Here is a 16,316-nt window from a genome sequence, read left to right as displayed (position 1 = left end):
CATCTGTGTCAGAACCATATTATGTTCGTAAACCAATCAATGTTTTGGCTGCTGCAGTCTGGTGTGCTGTTGGTGTTTTTAGGAATGATCTGACAATATGCTTTATGTTACCTAAGTCTGCCTTGACACATTGGCAGGATATCTGACAGATCTGGGATTTGCATAGTCTTAGGTCACTTTGACACTACCGAGCAGTGCCCATGTATTAGCTGGTGAGTGGAGACTGTCTTCACTGAGCATTTCTGGAGCATTCATCCTACTATTCAGGATTATGAGCAACAAATGGGATAAACATGATGCCTGCACCTTCTCTGTTTCTGCTCATTGTATAATAGGCCTAAGTGTAAGACATAGGGCTCTCTGAATTTACCACTCTTCAAATTCCATTACAGACTTCAAAGTACTCTCCCTCAGACACAGTACAATGATTCTGGCATTCAGACTGATGTGCTAAATAATGTGTGGTATAGTTTGACTTTAGCTCATACTAAAAATTGAATCTATCGTAGTTCTTAAATACCAGACAACGTGCTGAAAATTTTTGTTTGAGATGTTGTTTCCATTAGATGTATTCTGAGACATTTGTGTAATAAATGTAGCAATTAGAAAGCACTTTGTCAGTTAAGATTGATCCCATCATTTCAAGTAAACTCTACATATGGCTGACATTGACCATATGTTGAAAATTAAAACTTAAAATTGATGTTTGTAAGTTACCTTTATGTTAAAGTATCAGTGGCATTTAAATGCCATTCCGTATCTATGGTCTGTTACCAGCTAGAAGCTGACAGTGTACAGTGATGTCTTTTTGTTACAGACTATTACAGCAGTAGACGACAGTTGTACGATGATGATCCACTGCTGCAGAGATCGAAACAGCCGATGTGAGTAACCAGAAAATAGCATATATTGTAAATTATGACTTGTATATTGCACACAACAGCATTTCAGATGCTGATATATTTTTATTTAATCATTTATTACTGTAAAAGCTCCATTAATTCTTATTTTAAATCTCTGGAATAATACAGACCTGATCCTCGGTTCATCACATTCCAAAAGGAAGGTTCTGTTGGCATTCGATTGACTGGAGGCAATGAGGTGGGAATCTTCGTGACAGCAGTCCAGCCTGGGAGCCCCGCCTCTCTCCAAGGCCTGCAGCCTGGTGACAAGATCCTAAAGGTAACATTTGTGTGTACACATGTAGTTTAACTTTCATATATAGGTGTCCCAAAAAGAAGGTATCAGGTAAATCACTTTGTTATGTATAGTCCGTCTTCTTTAATGCACCCAGTCAGATTGTATAATGCTGATGAGAAAAGATCTAAGGTTGGTTGTGCAATTGTTTATCTACTGTTTCTCATACAGTACCGCAGATATAAAATTAACATTTTACTACTACATCTCGGAGCAGTTAATAAAGTCGACAGCAGTAAGTCATGAGAACTTGTGCACAGCCATGGTTTTGCAACCCTTTCAGTCCTATTGTACTAATAGTTTGACATTGTGGACAGTAGTGTGTGGGACTACAGTGTTGTGAAACAATAACACTTGTTATGGATAATATCCATCAATATTTGGGGTGAATTGCTGGCATCAATTTGTTGAGCGGTGTAACAGGCATCCTTTCAGGGTAGACCATTTTATGCCATAAAAATGATTAGCATTATTTTTTCCATAGTTGCACAAATCTCAAATTTCTTCTCTGTCAAAAATCTCGGGTGATATTTCATCATTGCAAATATTATACTTAAAAATACATTCTAGTCGGGTAAGAATCAGTAGCTATTGACACTTGTGATCTACTGTGAACTCTCTTGGTAATTGTATTGCAGAAATTTAGCATGTGGTGCATAATCTTATGTGCAGAAGTATGACTAAACTGCAGAAAACTTGCTGTCTCATTACCGTATTTACTCGAATCTAAGCCGCACTTTTTTTCCGGTTTTTGTAATCCAAAAAATCGCCTGCGGCTTAGAATCGAGTGCAAAGCAAGCGGAAGTTCTGAAAAATGTTGGTAGGTGCTGCCACAACTAACTTCTGCCTTCGAATATATGTAGCGCTACACAGGCATGCTTTTTGCCGTCGAATATATGTAGCGCTACACAGGCATGCTTTGTAGGCACAAAGATAAATACTCGCGCTAAAACCTCTGCATCAGTAAATAAATTTAAAAAAAAGGTGGAAGACGAGCTTTTTTTCTCCACCCCGAGTTTCGACCACTGCATTTTCATACATTATCCAACGAAGTAAATACAAATTCCGTATTGATCATCTTCGAATGTAGCAGAATTTCAATGTACTACGAAAATCCGACTGGCAAGAGTGTTTGGGATGTTTGTCAATATGGCCAACTCTACATTCTGAATTTTTTCCTACCTCTGAGAAGAGATGGTTGCTAATAGGAACCTGATGAAATGTCAATCACATGCGATATTCTCTTCACCATAAGAATAATACGAATATAAACATTTTGCCATGTACTCTTTCGTGTTTGCTGCTATCTCATTTAAATCCTGTCTGCCGTGTCATGTTTATATTCGTATTAGTCTTATGCCTAATAGTGATACTGTCAGAAATGAAGCACGGCAACTGACTAGATTTTTAAATCTAAGATGACTCTAATTTCTGTGCAGAATTTGATGTACTAAAGAAACGGCCGCAAAGATTTTCAAACGGAGAAAAATTTTCGCCTAACTCTCATTCAGAACATGTTCTATCATACGCAGTCTATTATTTGGTTCTTGTTGATCATTATCAAAGAGAGCAGCAGTGTGAGTAACAACAAATAGCAGTCTCTTGCCATTGTTTCACTAATGAAACGATTCCTCTTCTTTTTTTTTTAATTGTAAGCTGCGGTAGCGCGCTCAAAAGCAAGCCATGCTGCGAGCGGCGACAGGCCGTAAACACGCACTATCAGAATGCGACAAACAATGCATGACAGTACAGTAATGAATTTTCAGCTTAGAATGACGTAAACACCTATAACAAAGAAAACGGTACTTATCAGATCGAAGCAAAATAGGCAATCGATTCAAACCAGACTACCGAGTGAGGTGGCGCAGTGGTTAGCACATTGGACTCGCATTCGGGAGGACAACGGTTCAATCCCATCTCCGGCCATGCTGATTTAGGTTTTACGTGATTTCCCTAAATCGTTTCAGGCAAATGCCGGGATGGTTCCTTTGAAAGGGCACGGCCGATTTCCTTCCCAATCCTTCCCTAACCCGAGCTTGCGCTCCGTCTCTAATGACCTCGTTGTCGACGAGACGTTAAACACTACCCACCACCACCACCATCAAACCAGACAAAGCACGTGAAAAAGGAAGGGTACCCGTATAAATACGGACGGATCACCTGACGCATAGCAATGGCTACCTGGTAAAGCTTAACTGCTAAGCTTACGACTCGAACCAAACTACTGTAGCTGTATCGTCATTCATTCGACCCAAATTGTGTCTCATATTACAATGGACCAACTTTGTTTCGACTTGAAGGTGCAGCCTAAAACTTTACTTTCCCCTTGAATTTCGAGTCTCAAATTTCAGGTGTGGCTTAGATTCGGGAATTTTTTTTTCCTTGATTTTGAGTTTCATTTTTCAGGTGCGGCTTAGATTCGAGTGCGGCTTAGATTCGAGTAAATACAGTAACTCTGCTGTCGCGTCACCAAAATCATATTTCTCTTCAGTGGTTGAGATTTTAACCAGTTATAAACATTTACCTGGTAGGTCATTCTTCTCATTTTGTGTTGAAAGCCAGCAATGAATTTTAGGCAGAGGCTCACCTAATGACCAGAGAAAGTGGTTAACTACTCTCTGTTGTTTCCCTGTGCACACAAGCAGATTGGATGTGTTTATATAATCACAGCAGTGAGCAAACTACAAACTAATATGACTCAGATAGAGCTTCAATAGCATCATCACTGTAATACCAACCCTAAGTATAAGTCAGTAATGCTGCCATGTGTTGTGTGTGAGTGCAACCCCCCCCCCCCCCCCCCCCAACTTCACACACACGTACGTTTGGAGAAAGTTCAGATTTTCAAATAACATCATATAACATCCAGAATATCTAAGTTTTTGAGAAACAAAAATGTACTCAAATTTTCATTTTTCTGTTTATGTTTCTTCTAATACCTTCAACATTCCATTGTATAGGTGAACGACATGGACATGAAGGGCATTACACGGGAAGAGGCCGTTCTGTTCTTGCTAAGCTTGCAGGATCAGATAGACCTAATTGTACAGTACCGCAAAGACGAGTACGAGCAAATCGTTGCAAGCCAGCGAGGAGACTCGTTCCATATCAAGTGAGTTCCATGTGTGATTTGTTTTTTTATGCTGACTTAACAACAGCATTGAAATGCTAATATAAACATAATATATTGATCATTATTGTAGTTGTTGAACTCCAATACAGTTTTTTCCCATATGGAGAATACCCTACACAAAAATGTAAAATTACCCACAAATAGAATGGCCCACCACTATTTATTTTCATGAGGCAATATTCCAGTACTGCTGATATATAAATTTAAGTGTGGAAAAAAACTAAGCTTTTAAAAATCTTAGTCCATTTTTCTTATCAAGGGGAAGAGAGAGAGAGAGGTCTGAGAAGGCTGATACAGAGGGATAGGTGACTGATCCCAGTATGAGAGGCAAAGAAGGAACTGAAAGTGAAAGAAACATTTCAAAATCATTGTACATATGTTTGTATACAGAAAAGTAACCAAGCAATGAATTTTACGTTTGTTGTCTTCAATTCTTCTTGTTTTACCTTCATCACTGATCTGTTGTACTATGGATCATAAGAAACTATAAATTTGCTAATCTCTCTCTTCTTGTTCTCCTTGTAGAATATCTTCATTTTTCACTGAGGTTTTCTCTTTCTTCTGACGAAGTGTCCTCACGACTTTTTGTGGGTGTCTTAATTTGAAACACTTCATTTCTCACTGTCAGTTCATTTTGTGGTCACTTTTATCTTTGTGACATTGGTAAAAAATTAATTAAAACAATGGAAACAATAAATTGGAATACAACAATATTATGAAAAGAGTAGATTGCTACTCGCTGTAAAGGTGACATGTAGAGTTGCAGAGAGATGCAACAAAAAAGACTGTAACACATCGAGCTTTCAACTCTGCTCCAGAGAAGCCGGAGATAGCAGTCATGTTTTTGTGTGAGGTGTGCTTTTCCTTTTTTTTCTTTTCTGAAGATAGCTTTGGCCGAAAGCTTGATGTGTAACAGTCTTTTTCGTTGTGCCTGTCTGCAACACATGTCTTCTTTAAGGAGAGTAGCAGTCTGTCCTTTTCATAATATGAGTATTGTTGAAAATATTATTTGTAAGTGTTGTAATACTCCCATAGAATTTCAGTCTTCTCTTGCATATAATGTCTGTTATCTTCTCTGATTGTCTGTACAGGTCTTCATTCTTCCTTTTCCTCTGCAAACCATTTTTTACTTTTTCTTGTCCTAAAATCTTTCCTAATTTTTTTTTCTTTTTTCTATCTTTCCTTCCTTGTTCAGTAGCTTCACTGTTGTGATGTAATGTTTTATTGTCTCTTTGTAGGATGTCTTCTTTTCATCGTACCCATTACATGTTAATTTGTATGCTAATTCCATTGTCCAAGCTCTTCCTATATTTACTTCTGTATTAAGTCTGTCTGGTTGATGTAGATATTCATTCATTCATTGTGTGCCTTTATCCCATCATGAATGGGAGCTATTGGGGATGTGGAATGATTCAAGTTATCCATTAACAGGCAGAATCAGCTACTTCTGTAAAAATATACTAACAACAATATATGGCTAGTGCTTATCTAATCACAATGGTAATTATGGGAATTACTTGTAGATTACTTTATGTATGTGTATTAGGAGAGGAGCAGCTATTGTGAAAAAAATGGACAACTCCTCCTCTTACACTGCCCAGTTTGCTCTCCCTATCTAGTACCTGTACCTTAAACAACACATATACAGGATGTTTCAGCTGCTGATACACTAGCAGAATCAAAACATGGAACTAACAGTTAAGCAGAATTCATTCACTCCCTAAGATATTTAAATATGTTTCCTTTCTTGGTTTCTTCCAAATCCCTATTCCAGATGCTTCTCTCTGTCACATCAGGATTCTTTCTACTATGTCATCTTTGAGCCATTACATGAAATTAATGTCAGAAAAGCAATAATAGATAAAATAAAATATATGTGATTCCTGTGCGGATGATATGCTATGAGTATATATTAGCGTAATCAACAATATAACATAAGAATTAGCTTAATTTTTCTAAGTAACACCCTGACAGAGTAGAAGGAGTGAGTCACAAGGAAATTTTTCAGTTTGGACTGGAAAGTGTCAGGATTACTTCTAAGACTGTGTAATTTTTGTGGTAGCTTATTGAAAATAGGTGCAGCAGAATATTGTACATCTTCCTGCATAAGAGTCAAGGAAGTGTGATCAGAATGCAGTTTGGATATCTGCCTAGTATTAACTGAATGAAAACTGCTAATTATTGGGAACAAGCTGATATTGTTAACAACAAATGACATCAAAGAAACTATATACTGCGAACCCACTGTCAGAATTCACGAAGTCCTGGAATCCTGAGTGAGAAGTTGGTAAACTTATACCACATTTTGCTTAAACTGCCCTTTGTGAATGGGAAGAGTTAACCCAGCATATCCCATATGTCATAAGTGAATGAAAATAAACTTTTTGTGTTGAACTATCATTTATTGCAGATACTATTCTGATGAGAAATAAATATAGCAGCATTCAGTTTTTGAACAAGTTCGTGGATGTGGGCTTTTCATGACAGCTTACTAAGCTTACTATCTATCTGAACACCTAATAATTTCAGTTGTTCTGACTCATTAATCATATTCTCGTTCTGTGTTATCAAAATGTCAGTTTCGGTAAAATTATGTGTTAGAAGCTGTAAAAACTGAGTCTCAATGTGATTTAGCATCAATTTATTTTCTACAAGCCATGAACACAGGTCCTGAAATGCATGTGTGATACATTGCCGGTGTTGCACTCAACATCCTTCACTACCATGTAAGTGTTATCGGCAGAGAGATATATTTTAGAATAACCGTCTGCTGTCTGTTCTTAAAGTATGAGAGGAATCAGTTGTGAGATACCTCTTATATTCTATAATGATCTGACTTCTGCAATAATATTGTGTGATCAACACAATCAGACACCTTACTTAAATCAAAGGAGACACCCAGTGTTCGCAACTTTTTGCTTAATCCTACCAGTGTCTCACTGAGAAAAGAGAAAAGAAGTTGTTAAACCTCTTCAGAAACCAAACTGTACATTTTACAGCAAATTATCTGAACTGAAATGATCAGTTATTCTTACACAGCCATTTCAATAACTTTTGCAAACACTGTTGGCATAGAAATAAATCTAAAATTGGCTACGTTATTTCTTTCTCCTTTTTTATAAAGTGGTATCAATATTGGGTTCTTTGCTGAAGGAAAAATTACAAATGTGGCTAACTGTAGGGCTAACACATGCACCACTGTGCTGTAGTATCCTACTAGATACCCCGCCAAACTGATGAGGGTCCTTCGTCTTCAGCGGTTTGATTATTGACTCATTCTCATCCTTATCAGTATCATGGAGCTATGTTTCAGGCAGCAGTCTAGGAATCCATTTTCTAAGAGAGTTGTACAATTCCCTGTAAATACCAAGTTTTTAGTTAATTCAGCTGCTATATTCAGAAAGTGATTCTTAAATACTTTACATATGTCTGACTCATCAGTAACAAAAACATTTTTACGACATATTGACTTTATATCTTCCACCTTGTGCCATTGGCCACACACTTTCTTCACCATTTTTCTATTTGCATACCACATGACTTTTTTAAACATTGATTGTAATGTGCTACTGCAGCTTGATTGTTACTATCCCTAATATTTTTATATAAATTCTATTTTGCTCTACATGATATCCTTATACCATTAGCCAACCACCCAAGTTGCTGTAAGTGCCAGTGCCCTGTTTTTAATCTGCTCACGAAAAGCAACTTTCGGAGGGAATAAGAAATTTGTTGAAGAAAGCATTATATTTATCATCTACGTTACCTGCACTATAATCTTCCTGCCACTCTTGTTCTTTAAAAAGTCATGTTGCCACTGGATTAACATTTCTAAATAAAATGTAATTAACATCTGTGCATACACAAACTCCTTTGAGTCTTAAAATGTATGCATCATGGTCTGAAAGGCAAGTTATTCTTTTGGTAACAGAAAGCCTCTCTAGCAACAAAAATGTTGTGTTTTCCTGCACTCTGGTTGGAAAGAATGTGATTCACATCAAATTATATGAATTTAGGAGACCTTCCGTCATTTTTTCTGTGGACGATCACTTATAAAATTAATCTTAGTCACCACACAGCACTAATTTTTGGTAATTCTGTGTCTGTTGTGATCTTTGGTATACTCTTATTTCTCTAAGATGTACGATGACCTGCTGCCTTGTCTGACTTCTCTCTCTCACTCTTGAATGGCTCCAAATTTTGTCCATGAAATTTTAATGTTAGTGGTAGATTTCTTTAATAACTGATGTATAGCGGACTTTGGACTTCTGTTTGCTCCTATTACAAAATTTGATGAGTGTCTGTCTATTAGTTCACCTACATGCTTTTTTGAAATCAATAAACACTATTTTACCTCATTTCTTTCTCCAAGTCTTTTTACTCTCAGAATGTTTGCGGGATGAAAGAATTTTTCCTCATGAAATACTTTCTTGAAACTCCATGTTATTCACCACTTGTTCTCCCATTTGGTTTCTATGGCCCTACTGTGTTGCACAAGTGAAGTGTCAGGCTGATTCGTGTGAAAAAGTGACAGATTACTTTCTTCCACAACTTGAGCTTCATCTCTATCTTTGATTATCTTATCACTGACAGGATGTTAAACTCTAAACAACCTTTCTTCCCACATGCTGAGTCAGTGTTGTGAATATTTATCACATAACTTATAGTAATTAAAATGAAGCATATTGTGTCAGACGGCACATTCAACAACTGGGTGGTCCAGCTGTGTCTTGACTATAGTTTGGCAGTGGCTATTCGTGATCACAGGCAGCTTGTTGGTTGGAATACCCATGTAGAATGTGGCACAGCTGTTGCAGATTAGTTTGTAGATCGCATGGCTGGTTTCACAGGTAGCCCTGCCTTTGATGGGATAGGAGATGCCAATGACAGGATTGGAGCAGGTTGTTCTGGGAGGCTGTAATGGAACAGGTCATACACCTTGGTCTGTAGTACAGATGTGAACCAAGAGGCAAGGGCTTGGTAGCAGGGGTGGAGTGGATGTGAACAGTGAAATTCCATAGGTTGAGTAGGCAGCAGACTTCTACTGTATGACGCGTGGGGAGGATAGTGAGAAGGATATTTGTAATTTCAAGGCAGGATGAGAGTAGTTGAAACTCTGGCTGAGAATGTGGTTCATTTGTTCTCTTACAGGTGGTATTGAGTCACAAAAGGAGTGTTTCTTTGTAGCTAGGCAGAGGGTGTCTGGAGGATGGTAATTGACTAGTGAGACAAGGCATGGGAGATCTGTTTCCTGTTTCTGGACAATGTTGTTATTCCATCCCAGACCTTACATTATATGTGGCACTGACACTGTCTCAGAGTAAGTACTTATGCACCAGAAGATGAACAACCAATATCTGTGAAGTGTTTTCAGTTTAATGCTGTATTTCTTGCGTCTGTAGACAAATCAATGTGACTGTTCCCTTCACTTGTGTAAGAGCTATTACTTTGTTTTGTCAGAAAAAAATGATAAGTGTAGTAATAGAGCAACTTGTCATAAAGCTTCATGTGAAACTTGGAAAAACTGCCAATGTAACCTGAGTTTTACTAAAACAAGTGTACAGTGAAGACTGTTTATTATGTCCCCAAGTTTTTGAGCAGTTCAAATGTTTTTTGATAGTTGTGTAATTGTGGTTTTCCACTGGGTTCCTGAAGGTCAAACTATTAATTGTCTGTACTACACTTTGAGGTGCTTGCTAAACTCCATGAGGAGGTAAAAAACACCCTGAGTTGTGGAGGAGAAAGTTACCTTTCCTGCATCAAGATGACACACTGGCTCGTGCCACACTGTCTATTAAGAGGCTGCTAGCCTCCCAGTGTCAGACCACCCACCTTATTTGCCTGACCTTGCATTGTGACATTTATCTAGTTGCGTAAGTCAAATCTGTATTAAAAGAAATAAGTTTACAGTTCATTGGAGGAGTGAAAGAAAAAGTGGTCCACATCATCAAGGAGCCCACAGGGGAAGACTTCCAGCACTGTTTCTATCAATGGAAAATTTGCATGGAGCATTTTAGAGAGAAAGGATGGAAGTATATAGGGTGACAATAAATAAATATGTAGATTTTTGAAATAAAATGTTTTTCACCTGTAGTCTCATTATTTTACAGCCCCCTCTCGTACATAGTTTTCATTAATTCTTTCTCAAAAAATGAAAAAAAAGGAAAAAAAAGAAAAAACGATCTTCTTCCCTTATACACTAGTCATACATGGAATAATCTCCATCCCTTAGAACATCCACTGGCTCTTATACAGCTTAGTCAATTCCTAATCTAAATTGGGTGCACTTGACTTTTCTGTACTTCACAAATTATCCCTGTCACCATTAATAAATTCAAACATTTGTTCAGTAATATTACATAAGCTCCCACTGTCATCAGTGAAATTACTTCTTGTATCCCTATTACTGCCATACTGTAGTTCTTGTTACATTAATTCTTCTTTATTCTCTTCAGTAGCCCACAGTATAAGACACTGCAGTTCTTCTTACACTTACATTTGAATTTTCTCAAAGCACCATAAAATCTTTGGCATAGTTGAGCACAAAATCCTGTATCCTATTTATATCTCAGACCAGTGATTGAACAACACTCAAATCTTCCCACACAATTTATAAATCCACTGAAGTTAGTTTCGGGTGCTGCAAGCAACAACTGCTTTCTATGTTGGAGTAATTTCATCTACATCTATACTCCGCGAGCCACCTTACGGTGTGTGGCGGAGGGTACTTATTGTACCACTATCTGATCCCCCTTTCCCTGTTCCATTCACGAATTGTGCGTGGGAAGAACGACTGCTTGTAAGTCTCCGTATTTGCTCTAATTTCTCGGATCTTTTCGTTGTGATCATTACGCGAGATATATGTGGGCGGTAGTAATATGTTGCCCATCTCTTCCCGGAATGTGCTCTCTCGTAATTTCGATAATAAACCTCTCCGTATTGCGTAACGCCTTTCTTGAAGTGTCCGCCACTGGAGCTTGTTCAGCATCTCCGTAACGCTCTCGCGCTGACTAAATGTCCCCATGACGAATCGCGCTGCTTTTCGCTGGATCATGTCTATCTCTTCTATTAATCCAACCTGGTAAAGGTCCCATACTGATGAGCAATACTCAAGAATCGGACGAACAAGCGTTTTGTAAGCTACTTCTTTCGTCGATGAGTCACATTTTCTTAGAATTCTTCCTATGAATCTCAACCTGGCGCCTGCTTTTCCCACTATTTGTTTTATGTGATCATTCCACTTCAGATCGCTCCGGATAGTAACTCCTAAGTATTTTACGGTCGTTACCGCTTCCAATGATTTACCACCTATGGCATAATCGTACTGGAATGGATTTCTGCCCCTATGTATGCGCATTACATTACATTTATCTACGTTTAGGGAAAGCTGCCAGCTGTCGCACCATGCATTAATCCTCTGCAGGTCCTCCTGGAGTACGTACGAGTCTTCTGATGTTGCTACTTTCTTGTAGACAACCGTGTCATCTGCAAATAGCCTCACGGAGCTACCGATGTTGTCAACTAAGTCATTTATGTATATTGTAAACAATAAAGGTCCTATCACGCTTCCCTGCGGTACTCCCGAAATTACCTCTACATCTGCAGATTTTGAACCGTTAAGAATGACATGTTGTGTTCTTTCTTCTAGGAAATCCTGAATCCAATCACAAACCTGGTCCAATATTCCGTAAGCTCGTATTTTTTTCACTAAACGTAAGTGCGGAACCGTATCAAATGCCTTCCTGAAGTCCAGGAATACGGCATCAATCTGCTTGCCAGTGTCTACGGCACTGTGAATTTCTTGGGCAAATAGGGCGAGCTGAGTTTCACATGATCTCTGTTCACGGAATCCATGTTGGTTATGATGAAGGAGATTTGTATTATCTAAGAATGTCATAATACGAGAACACAAAACATGTTCCATTATTCTACAACAGATTGACGTAAGCGAAATAGGCCTATAATTATTCGCATCTGATTTATGACCCTTCTTGAAAATGGGAACGACCTGCGCTTTCTTCCAGTCGCTAGGTACTTTACGTTCTTCCAGCGATCTACGATAAATTGCTGATAGAAAGGGGGCAAGTTCTTTAGCATAATCACTGTAGAATCTTAAGGGTATCTCGTCTGGTCCGGATGCTTTTCCGCTACTAAGTGATAGCAGTTGTTTTTCAATTCCGATATCGTTTATTTCAATATTTTCCATTTTGGCGTCCATGCGACGGCTGAAGTCAGGGACCGTGTTACGATTTTCCACAGTGAAACAGTTTCGGAACACTGAATTCAGTATTTCTGCCTTTCTTCGGTCGTCCTCTGTTTCGGTGCCATCGTGGTCAACGAGTGACTGAATAGGGGATTTAGATCCGCTTACCGATTTTACATATGACCAAAACTTTTTAGGGTTCTTGTTTAGATTGTTTGCCAATGTTTTATGTTCGAATTCGTTGAATGCTTCTCTCATTGCTCTCTTTACGCTCTTTTTCGCTTCGTTCAGCTTTTCCTTATCAGATATGATTCGACTACTCTTAAACCTATGATGAAGCTTTCTTTGTTTCCGTAGTACCTTTTGTACATGATTGTTATACCACAGTGGATCTTTCCCCTCGCTTTGGACCATAGTCGGTACGAACTTATCTAAGGCGTACTGGACGATGTTTCTGAATTTTTTCCATTTTTGTTCCACATCCTCTTCCTCAGAAATAAACGTTTGATGGTGGTCACTCAGATATTCTGCGATTTGTGCCCTATCACTCTTGTTAAGCAAATATATTTTCCTTCCTTTCTCGGCATTTCTTATTACACTTGTAGTCATTGATGCAACCACTGACTTATGATCACTGATACCCTCTTCTACATTCACGGAGTCGAAAAGTTCCGGTCTATTTGTTGCTATGAGGTCTAAAACGTTAGCTTCACGAGTTGGTTCTCTAACTATCTGCTCGAAGTAATTCTCGGACAAGGCAGTCAGGATAATGTCACAAGAGTCTCTGTCCCTGGCTCCAGTTCTGATTGTGTGACTATCCCATTCTATACCTGGTAGATTGAAGTCTCCCCCTATTACAATAGTATGATCACGAAACTTCTTCACGACGTTCTGCAGGTTCTCTCTGAGGCGCTCAACTACTACGGTTGCTGATGCAGGTGGTCTATAGAAGCATCCGACTATCATATCTGACCCACCTTTGATACTTAACTTAACCCAGATTATTTCACATTCGCATTCGCTAATAACTTCACTGGATATTATTGAATTCTTTACTGCTATAAATACTCCTCCACCATTGGCGTTTATCCTATCCTTGCGGTATATATTCCATTCTGTGTCAAGGATTTCGTTACTGTTCACTTCCGGTTTTAACCAACTTTCCGTTCCTAATACTATATGCGCACTATTTCCTTCAATAAGAGATACTAATTCAGGAACCTTGCCCTGGATACTCCTGCAGTTTACCAATATTACGTTAACTTTTCCTGTTTTTGGTCACTGAGGACGGACGTTCTTTATCAACGATGATAATGTCCTCTCTGGTAAGCCGTCAGGTATTTTATCGTTTCGCCCAAGGGGGGGTCCCTCTAACCTAAAAAACCCCCGTGTGCACGCCACACGTACTCTGCTACCCTAGTAGCTGCTTCCGGTGTGTAGTGCACGCCTGACCTGTCTAGGGGGGCCCTACAGTTCTCCACCCAATAACGGAGGTCGATGAATTTGCAACCATTATAGTCGCAGAGTCGTCTGAGCCTCTGGTTTAGACCCTCCACACGGCTCCAAACCAGAGGACCGCGATCGACTCTGGACACTATGCTGCAGATATTAAGCTCAGCTTGCACTCCGCGTGCGATGCTGGTTGTCTTCACCAAATCAGCCAGCCGCCGGAAGGAACCAAGGATGGCCTCAGAACCCAAGCGGCAGGCATCATTCGTTCCGACATGTGCTACTATCTGCAGCCGGTCACACCCAGTGCGTTCAATAGCTGCCGGAAGGGCCTCCTCCACATTACGGACGAGACCCCCCGGCAAGCACACCGAGTGCACACTGGCATTCTTCCCCGACCTACCCGCTATTTTCCTGAGGGGCTCCATAACCCGCCTAACGTTGGAGCTCCCTATAACTAATAGGCCCGCCCTCTGTGACTGTCGGGACCTTGCCGGAGAATCGGCCACTGGCCCAACAGGCGAGGCATCCTGTGGTGGCTCAGAAACGATGTCATCACCACTAGGAAGCACCCCGTACCTGTTGGAAAGGGGTAAGGCAGCTGCCACGCGGCCAGATCCCACCTTCGCCTTTCGGCCAGCCACGCGCGAGCCCACCACTGTCCGCCATTCACCCTGGAGTGATGGCTGACCGGTAAGATGCTCACTGCCGGAAGACGCAGCGACATCAGGGGTTCCATGTGATTCCAAGGCCACCGAAGTAGGCATAGGTCTCACCACAGTTGCCCCAACGCCACTACGAGCCGACGCCTGCGCCTCGAGCTCGATGAGCCTAACAGACAAAGCCTCCACCTGCCCCCGAAGAGTGGCCAATTCTCCTTGCGTCCGCTCACAACAACCACAGTCCCTACACATGACTATGTTTACCCTACTCTATACGGTGACAAATTCTCAAGATAATCTTCTGATGAGCTACTCTGATAATCAAGAAACACTCACTGAAATACGAGACGCGAAAACTACGCTAGGTTTTCCCAGAAAAACTATTTAAAAGCTAAGCGCAGCAAATAAGTACAAAAACGCTTTATACAAACAGTACTCGCTGCTGCTGGTGCTCTCGCTCTGGCTGTCACAAGATGATTGATTCACTGGTCAATTATTCCCTTTATTAATCCAATATTGTCCCAGCCCTTTAATTCACCTGGTTGTGTATACATAAAACACTTGACACTCATTGTTTGACCATTGTTGTTGTTGTTGTTGTTGTTGTGGTCTTCAGTCCTGAGACTGGTTTGTTGCAGCTCTCCATGCTACTCTATCCTGTGCAAGCTTCTTCATCTCCCAGTACTTACTGCAACCTACATCCTTCTGAATCTGCTTAGTGTATTCATCTCTTGGTCTCCCTCTACGATTTTTACCCTCCATGCTGCCCTCCAGTACTAAATTGGTGATCCCTTGATGCCTCAAAATATGTCCTACCAACCGATCCCTTCTTTTTGTCAAGTTGTGCCAAAAACTCCTCTTCTCCCCAATTCTGTTCAATACCTCCTCATTAGTTATGTGATCTACCCATCTAATCTTCAGCATTCTTCTGTAGCACCACATTTTGAAAGCTTCTATTCTCTTCTTGTCCAAACTAGCTATCGTCCATGTTTCACTTCCATACATGGCTACACTCCATACAAATACTTTCAGAAACGACTTCCTGACACTTAAATCTATACTCGATGTTAACAAATTTCTCTTCATCAGAAACACTTTCCTTGCCATTGCCAGTCTACATTTTGTATCCTCTCTACTTCAAGTATCATCAGTTATTTTGCTCCCCAAATAGCAAAACTCCTTTACTACTTTAAGTGTCTCATTTCCTAATCTAATTCCCTCAGCATCACCCGACTTAATTCGACTACATTCCATTATCCTCGTTTTGCTTTTGTTGATGCTCATCTTATATCCTCCTTTCAAGACACTGTCCATTCCATTCAACTGCTCTTCCAAGTTCTTTGCTGTCTCTGACAGAATTACAATGTCATCGGCGAACCTCAAAAGTTTTTATTTCTTCTCCATGAATTTTAATACCTACTCCGAATTTTTCTTTTGTTTCCTTTACTACTCGCTCAATATATAGATTGAATAACATCGGGGAGAGGCTACAACCCTGTCTCACTCCCTTCCCAACCACTGCTTCCCTTTCATGCCCCTCGACTCTTATAACTGCCATCTGGTTTCTGTACAAATTGTAAATAGTCTTTCGCTCCTTGTATTTTACCCCTGCCACCTTCAGAATTTGAAAGAGAGTATTCCAGTTAACATTGTCAAAAGCTTTCTCTAAATC

The 16,316-nt window shown here is 39.8% G+C and overlaps 1 protein-coding gene across 2 annotated transcripts in view; it reads left to right on the top strand.

Moving 5' to 3' along the window:
- Window positions 1–16,316, top strand: part of LOC124784850 (tight junction protein ZO-1) — a 484,431-nt gene that overhangs the window by 204,044 nt on the left and 264,071 nt on the right. For both annotated transcript variants that reach the window (XM_047254134.1, XM_047254133.1), the window contains exons 6-8: window positions 818–884; window positions 1,032–1,182; window positions 4,158–4,309. In XM_047254134.1, the coding sequence (XP_047110090.1) occupies window positions 818–884; window positions 1,032–1,182; window positions 4,158–4,309 (370 nt within the window). The remainder of the gene's footprint in view (window positions 1–817; window positions 885–1,031; window positions 1,183–4,157; window positions 4,310–16,316) is intronic.

This window comes from Schistocerca piceifrons, chromosome 1 (assembly GCF_021461385.2).
Source record: "Schistocerca piceifrons isolate TAMUIC-IGC-003096 chromosome 1, iqSchPice1.1, whole genome shotgun sequence".
In the NCBI taxonomy this organism is placed as follows: domain Eukaryota; kingdom Metazoa; phylum Arthropoda; class Insecta; order Orthoptera; family Acrididae; genus Schistocerca; species Schistocerca piceifrons.
The sequence above is the reverse complement of the archived record's forward strand: the minus strand, read 5'-3'. Positions and strand labels throughout refer to the sequence as shown.